The 7,916-nt window shown below is 56.6% G+C and overlaps 1 protein-coding gene across 1 annotated transcript; it reads left to right on the plus strand.

Moving 5' to 3' along the window:
* The first annotated feature begins 485 nt into the window (after window positions 1–485).
* On the plus strand, window positions 486–7,276 carry DUS3L (dihydrouridine synthase 3 like). The gene is made up of 13 exons (XM_036399417.1): window positions 486–545; window positions 972–1,251; window positions 1,708–2,838; window positions 3,201–3,242; window positions 3,331–3,483; window positions 3,575–3,691; window positions 3,990–4,055; window positions 4,127–4,237; window positions 4,994–5,090; window positions 6,060–6,135; window positions 6,431–6,619; window positions 6,702–6,830; window positions 7,104–7,276. The coding sequence occupies exons 1-13, from the start codon at window positions 502–504 to the stop codon at window positions 7,174–7,176; spliced, it is 2,508 nt and encodes an 835-aa protein (XP_036255310.1). The 5' UTR covers window positions 486–501; the 3' UTR covers window positions 7,177–7,276.
* Window positions 7,277–7,916: the final 640 nt, after the last annotated feature.

Below are 7,916 nucleotides of genomic sequence, written 5' to 3' on the forward strand. Positions count from 1 at the left end.
TCCCCCTATAGCAGTGAGGAGGAGGGAAAGCCAGGCATCCCCAAAAACAAGGAAAGACAAAGGGGCACTTCGTGTGTCTGGCTGGCGTGACACTGTTCGTTGTAAATTGAACTCAGTGGTCTCAGGGGTCCTCCCAGCCATGCCCACCCTCAGGGGCCATTACAGGGCCAGGCCTGGGGCAGTACCTGTGACCCCCTCACACCCAGGTGTCCCCGAAGAGAAGCCTTAAGGAGCTGCCACAAGGGACAACACCTCTCTCCAAGGTACAAGGGGTGCACAACGGCCTTCTTTCCTTGCTTGGGCAACACTGATACTCATGAGGGGCTGTGGCAGCCCCCGAAGCGTCCTCGGAGTGTATACAAAAACCTCATTGCGCACGCTACACTCGGCCGCGGCTCCCGCCGCTCTGAGGGGAGGGCGCCTCAGCCGGGCCCTTTTATATCGCGCGCGCCCGGTCACGTGGCCCCGCCCGCGGCTGACGTCATCACCGCGCGCGGCAGCATGGCAGCGGTGGCGGCGCCCGGTGTGGCGCCGGTTCGAGCCCGGTGAGTGCGGGACCGGGGCCTCGGCCCCTCCTGAACCCCCCGGGACGGGCTCGGCCCCTTCATAACCTTCTCTGTTATGTGTCCGGTCCATTCATGAACCCCCCGGTACATTACTGACCCCTCCATAACCCCCCCAGTACCTGCCCGGTCCCATCATAAACCCCCCGGTACGTTCCCGACCCCTCCATGACCCCCCCCCGGTACGTTTCTGATCCCTCCATGCCTCCCCCAGTACCTGCTCGATCCCCCCATACCCCCCCCCCAGTACATTCCCGACCTCTCCACATCCCCCTCCCAGTACATTCCCAAGTCCTCCATAATCCCCCAGTACATTCCCGACCTCTCCACACCCCCCCAGTTCCATCCCCAGCCCCTCCTGCCCCGTTTCCCCCCATAACACCCCCTCCTGACCCCCTTTCCCCGCAGGTTCCTCACCTCCAAAGAGCAGTTCCACGCCTACCTGCGGGCAGGGGGCGAGGAGGAGGAGGAAAAAGAGGAGAAGAAGGAAGAGGAGCAGGTCAGCGAACCCCCAGCCAAGAGGGTGAAGGCAGAGGAGCTCGGCCAGGATGGGGAAAGCCAAGGGAATGCTGGAGAGGAGGAGAAGGAGCGCCAGGAGAAGAAGAGAGCCCGGGGACAGAACAAGAGCCGCCCCTGCATGAAACCCAACTGCTACGAGCAGAGCAGACTGTGCCCCTCGGTGACACAGGTGGGACACACTGCCCTGCTCTGGCTGGGTTAGTGGGATTTTGGGCAGGAATTCTGGCTGGGAAGGTGGGCAGACCCTGGCACAGGGTGCCCAGAGCAGCTGTGGCTGCCCCTGGATCCCTGGCAGTGCCCAGGGCCGGGCTGGGCAGGGCTTGGAGCACCCTGCGACAGCGGGAGGTGCCCCTGCAGGTGGGACTGGATGGGATTTATGGTCCTTTCCAAGCCAAACCAGGCCGGAATTCCATAAAAACCAGCTGGGAGGGGGTGACGTGGGATGAGCTGAGTGTCACAAGTGAGGTGTCACCTTCCTTGAAGTGTGTCCATCCCCTCCACAGCGTGTGTCCATCCCTCCCCCTGGGACCATTCCCTCCCTGCCCTGGGGGTCCCAGGTGAGGCTCAGAGCAGCCTGGGCTGTGCTGCTCCGTGCCCACCCTGCCCTGCTCCGTGCTGTCCCCAGGGCTGTGCCGGGCAGTGCCACTTTGGGCCGCGCTGCCGCTTCCTCCACGACGTGTCCCAGTACCTGGCGGCCAAACCTGCAGACCTGGGCCAGCGCTGCGTCCTCTTCGACACCTTCGGCCGCTGTCCCTACGGTGTCACCTGCCGCTTCGGCCAGGCCCACCTCGGGGACGGCCACCAGAACCTGGTCAATGCCTCCCTGGTGCAGCAGTGGGAGGGGAAGCTGCTGGTGAGGAACGGCCTCTCCAAGGAGCTGCAGCAGCAGCTGCGCAAGAGGAAGTTCAGCTTCCACAAGGCCGAGGAGTTTCTGCGTGGGCTCCGTGCTGGGAAGGGAGGCAAAGCCACGGGGAGCTCCACGGAGGTGTCCAACTGCACTGATCCCCAGGAGGGCCTGAGAGACAGCCCCGTGCTGCAGGAGCAGGGAGAAGATCCCAGACCTGAGGCCCTGCAGGGCTCCCGAGGGGCTGAGGATGCTCCCAACCCTGAGGCCCTGCAGAGCTCCCAAAGGGCTGAGGATGCTCCCAAATCTGAGGCCCTGCAGAGCTCCCAAAGGGCTGAGGATGCTCCCGAACCTGAGGCCCTGCAGAGCTCCCAAAGGGCTGAGGATGCTCCCAAACCTGAGGCCCTGCAGAACTCCCAAGGAGCTGAGGATGCTCCCAAACCTGAGGTCCTGCAGAGCTCCCAAAGGGCTGAGGGTGCTCCCAAACCTGAGGTCCTGCAGAGCTCCCAAAGGGCTGAGGGTGCTCCCAAACCTGAGGCCCTGCAGAACTCCCAAGGAGCTGAGGATGCTCCCAAACCTGAGGCCCTGCAGAGCTCCCAAAGGGCTGAGGGTGCTCCCGAACCTGAGGCCCTGCAGAACTCCCAAGGAGCTGAGGATGCTGCCAGACCTGAGGCCCTGCAGAACTCCCAAGGAGCTGAGGATGCTGCCAGACCTGAGGTTCTGCAGAGCTCCAGAGGAGTTGAGGATGCTGCCAGACCTGAGGTTCTGCAGAGCTCCAGAGGAGCTGAGGATGCTCCCAAACCTGAGGTCCTGCAGAGCTCCCAAAGGGCTGAAGGTGCTCCCTCCATCCCAACCCTGGGCCCGCTGACAGATGAAGACATCACAAAGCTGCGGCCGTGTGAGAAGAAGAAGGTGAGAGTCCCTTGTGTCCTGCTCCCGTGGTGGACATTGAGCATGGAAAGATGGAAAAAAAAACCCTTGGAGAGCCTTTAGCTGGGGGAGGCAGGCAGAGCATGGAAGGAATTCCTCCCTGTGAGGGTGGGGAGGGGCTGGGATGCAATTCCCAGAGCAGCTGTGGCTGCCTCATCCCTGGAAGCATCCAAGGCCAGGCTGGACAGAGCTTGAAGCACTCTGGGATAGTGGAAGCTGTCACTGCCCATGGCCAGGGTATGGAATTGGATGATCATTAAGGTCCTTTCCAAGCCAAACCATTCTGTGATTCCATAAAAACCATTGCAGCTCTGCTGACCTGCTCCTCCATCCCTGTTTTCCAGCTGGAAATCCAGGGCAAGCTGTACCTGGCTCCACTGACCACGGTAGGTTGGTAACTCACTGTGGGAACGCTTGGAACAGAGCGGATCTCCTGACAATCCCTGTCCTTGCTGTCCGTGCTGTCCCTGGCAGTGTGGAAACCTCCCCTTCCGGCGGATCTGCAAAGCTTTTGGGGCAGATGTCACCTGTGGGGAGATGGCTGTGTGCACCAACCTGCTCCAGGGCCAGTCCTCCGAGTGGGCTCTGCTCAAACGCCACCACACCGAGGACATCTTCGGGGTGCAGGTGAGGGTTCCCACCCCACAACCCACCAAGGGCTCACTTCCCAGGGGAAAAGCTGCCTCTGGAACTCAGGGAAGCTCCTTCCCTCTGGCAGCTGGAGGGAGCCTTTCCAGACACCATGACCAAGTGTGCAGAGCTCCTGAACAGGACAATCGACGTGGATTTTGTTGACATCAACGTCGGCTGTCCCATCGACCTGGTCTACAAGAAGGTGAGAAGTTCTGTGGTGGGTTTTCTTTTCATGAATCCTTGTCTCCACCCTCACCCTCTGCTGCCTGATTGCTCTTTCCAGTCTGATCCAGAACTCCCAGTTCATTTATGATCTCAGTAAGAAGGGGAATAAGCTGCTCAAGGAGCAGGGAATGGCTGTCTCTGCCTGGCAGGATTTGGGAGGGAAAAGCACTCTGGAGTATTTTTGGTTGAAGAATCCACTTTCTCCAAACTCTGAGGTGCCCCAAGGACTCTCCACTGTGTGAGGAAGGTCCTGAGGTCCATGTTTTGTCCCTCAGGGAGGAGGCTGTGCTCTGATGACTCGCTCCAACAAGTTCGAGCAGATCGTCCGCGGGATGAACTCGGTGAGTTGGAGCTCCTGGAGCTGAGCTGATGGAGCCCAGTCCAGCCTGGCCTCACCTTCCCACCTCTGCAGGTGCTGGATGTGCCCCTGACGGTGAAGATCCGCACTGGGGTGCAGGAGAAGGTTAATGTGGCTCACAAAATCATCCCCAGGATCCGGGAGTGGGGCGCGTCCATGGTCACGGTACGGGGACAGAGCTGTGGGGCTGGTGCCTGGGGAGTTCTGCCTGGAGGTCAGATGGGGGTGACCTTCCCCTGCCTTTTAGTGTCCTCTGCTAATAAAAGAGGAAAATTCAGGTGCAGAGGGCGTTTTCCTCCCTGCTCCTGAGCCTTGGGTTCATGATCATGGAATCCCGGAATGGTTTGGGAAGGGACCATCCCTGGGTGTGTTTAACAAAGCCTGGATGTGGCACTGGGTGCCAGGGTTTGGTTGAGCTGTTGGGGCTGGGTTGGACTCAATGATCTTCAGGATCTCTTCCAACCTGGTCATTCTGTAAATTCTGTGAATCCAGAGGTAGATCCCAAGGGATCCCTTACCCAGCTCTGCTCTCAGCACTCATCGATCTCGAGGTCGATCTCGAGGTCAATCCCGAGGTCGATCCCGAGGTTGATCCCAAGGTGCCAGGGTTCAGTTGAGGTGTTGGGGCTGGATTCAGTTGAGGTTTTGGGTTGGATTCAATGATCCTTGAGGTCTCTTCCAACCTGGTCATTCTGTGAATTCTGTAAATTCTGTAAATCCAGAGGTAGGTCCCAAGGGATCCCTTACCCAGCTCTGCTCTCAGCACCCATCGATCTTGAGGCCCATCCCAAGGTCGATCTTGAGGTCGATCCCAATGTTGATCCCAGTGTTGATCCCGAGGCCCATCCCAAGGCTCCCTTCCCAGTGCCAGTGTCCCTGTCCCTGCATGCCCTGCAGTGAGTGTCCCTGCTCTCTCCACAGCTGCACGGGCGCTCGCGGGAGCAGCGCTACACGCGCAGCGCAGACTGGGCTTACATCGCCGAGTGCGCCCGCCTGGCCAGCCCCATGCCTCTCTTCGGTACGTGGGGCACCCCTTGGCACCCCTTTCGTTTCAAATCCCTTCAAAATGGGGGGGAAAGAGCGTGTTCCTGTGGGATTCGCATCCTCTGAACCTGAGAGAAGCAGAGAAAAGAATGATCAAAACTGTTCTTATCATTTTCCGTGCCTGTGTTTGTGCCAAAGCAGAATGCAACGTGGAGATTGTTCACCCACAGTGATGGTGGTTTGGTTCCTTGGCCTGTCAGGAAATAGCCCCACATTTCTCTTCACAGAGAAGAGCAAGGCACAGTTATTCCCAAGAATATTCTGATCTCTTTTTCTGTGCCTGTGTTTGTGCCAAAGCAGAATGCAATGTGGAGATATATTCTTTATATGCTAAAGAATGCAGAAAGGATACTTACAGAAGGCTAAAAAGATAATAATAAAAACTCTGACTCTCTCCAGAGCCCTGACACAGCCTGACCTGATTGGCCAGTAAGTCAAAACAATTCACATGAAACCAATGACACAATCACCTGTTGGATAAACAATCTCCAACCACATTCCAAAGCAGCAAAACACAGGAGAAGCAAAGCAGATAATTATTGTTTCCCTTTTTCTCTGAGGCTTCTCACCTTCCCAGGAGAAAAATCCTGGGCAAAGGGATTTTTCAGAAAATGTGAATGCCACACCTGGTGCTGCTGATGTGGTGCCAGAGGGAAGGGACACCAATCACTTGGGTTTTAAAGGAGTGTTCTTGGATTTTGTGGCACAAAATCCCTAAACCTTCAGGGAAACTGGAGGAGAAGAGAGGGGAAGGCTCCTTTTTTCCTTGTAAGGGAACATCCATCAGAAACATCCCTGGGAATCCAAAGCAGGAGCCTCTTTGGACCATCTGGCTCTGGGACATTGTGTCCATGTTGAATTCTATCCCATGCCTGCATTAGCTCACTTTGACTTGTCCTCACGGATCTCTTTGACCTCTGCCTTCTCCCTCCTCTCTGGGCAGGAAATGGGGATATTTTGTCCTATGAAGATGCAAATCGAGCCATGCAGATGGGAGTTTCTGGAATCATGATTGCAAGGCAAGTGCCTGTGTTTCCTTTCACTCCTGAGCTCTGGTGGTTCAAGGGAAAAAAAAAAAAAAAAAAAAAAGAGGATTAAAAAAATCCCTAAACAAACCCAAAGCATGGAATTTCCTCTCAGTGAAACCACTTTGAAAATTGGCGAAATCAATTTGTATCAGTTGGAGCTTCTTGTTGGAATGGAAAAGAAGATTTAAAGCAGAAATCAGCGCTGGGAGGTATCTCAGATCTTCAGGAGCATCAGTGATGGGAATAACAATTTTTTTTTTTAATTTTTTTTTTTTTTTGGCTGCAGAGGGGCACTCATCAAACCCTGGCTTTTCACGGAAATCAAGGAGCAGAGACACTGGGATATCTCCTCCAGAGAGAGATTTGACATCCTCAAGGACTTCACCAACTACGGCCTCGAGCACTGGGGCTCAGACACTCAGGGAGTGGAGAAAACCAGGAAATTCCTGCTGGAGTGGCTCTCCTTCCTGTGCAGGTGATGCTGCCCAGCCAGGGGGATTTTTAAACGATAATTAATTGATTAATTAATCCCTAGCACTCATTTGATTTCATTCCAGGTACATCCCGGTGGGGTTACTGGAACATCTACCTCAGAAAATCAACGAGCGGCCGCCCTATTACCTGGGGAGGGACTACCTGGAGACCCTCATGGCCAGCCAGAACGTGGATGATTGGATCAAAATAAGGTAAGGAAGCATCAAATCTCATTGCAGTTGCTCAAAAGGGACGTGGCAGAGCCCCTGTAAGGCCACAGGGTTGTTTGACAGCTGGGGACTGAGCACTGAACCCTCCTCGAGTTTGGTTTTTTGTTGTTTTTCTTCCCTGGAAGTGCCCAAGGCCAGGCTGGACAGGGCTGGGAGCAGCCAGGGACAGTGGGAGGTGTCCCTACCATGGCAGGGGTGGCACTGGATGGGCTTTAAGGTCTCTGGATTAATTCTGTGATTGATTCTTTCTCCCAGTGAGCTGCTCCTGGGCCCCGTCCCGCCCAGCTTCACCTTCCTGCCAAAGCACAAGGCCAATTCCTACAGATAGGGCTGGCCAGGCCCTGTCCCTCAGCATCAGGAGGAGTTTGGATGGGCTGTGAGGAGGAGCAGGGCTCCTGGCAGTTGGAATAAAGCTGATGTTTTTAGAAGCTGGTGAGTTTTTTGCCTTCCTGCCTGCCCCACACCAATCCTGGCAGACAAACACCTGTTAGTGAGGGGATCTTTGCCTCCAGTTCACAGCCAGAGCTGTCCCAGCTGTCCCACATCGCTGGGAAAGAGCCTCAGTTCCCACCAGGATGTCCTTGGGAGTGACAAACTCCCAGGACGAGGAGCAGCAACGTCCCCCCAGCCCCTCTGCAAAACACAGGAGAAACAAATGAGATGTGTCACCACCAAGGTGACACAGAGCTGATGTTCAAGCTCCAAAGAGAAGCCTCTCAAAGAATTCTAAAGGCTCTGGGGACGGCCCGGAGGGTCTCAGCAACATCCCCACACCTGGGGGACCCCAGTGGCACCAGCAGAGTGGGGAGGGTGATGGTCCCAGCACTGCTGACACCCGTCATGGCCACCTCCACAGGCAACCACAGCTCCCCAGCCACCCTGCTGCCCCCAAACCGAGGTGTCAGGGACAGGGCAGGGCTGGGGCACCGCGGGGATCCCCTGGACCATCCCCAGCTCGCCCCACCACAACCCCTGGACGAGCTTCTGCCTCGGTAGGTGTCATGGCGGCCTCCTGTGCCTCGGTAGGTGTCGTGGCAGCTTCCTGTGCCTCGGTAGGTGTCATGGCGG

This window comes from Molothrus ater, chromosome 26 (assembly GCF_012460135.2).
Source record: "Molothrus ater isolate BHLD 08-10-18 breed brown headed cowbird chromosome 26, BPBGC_Mater_1.1, whole genome shotgun sequence".
NCBI lineage: Eukaryota > Metazoa > Chordata > Aves > Passeriformes > Icteridae > Molothrus > Molothrus ater.

Bases quoted from the DNA above. Each gene is read 5' to 3' on its own strand.
- DUS3L (XM_036399417.1), top strand. From the start codon at position 502: ATGGCAGCGGTGGCGGCGCCCGGTGTGGCGCCGGTTCGAGCCCG. The intron at 546-971 runs GTGAGTGCGGGA...CTTTCCCCGCAG, and splicing joins GTGGCGCCGGTTCGAGCCCG to GTTCCTCACCTCCAAAGAGC. The intron at 2,839-3,200 runs GTGAGAGTCCCT...CCTGTTTTCCAG, and splicing joins GGCCGTGTGAGAAGAAGAAG to CTGGAAATCCAGGGCAAGCT.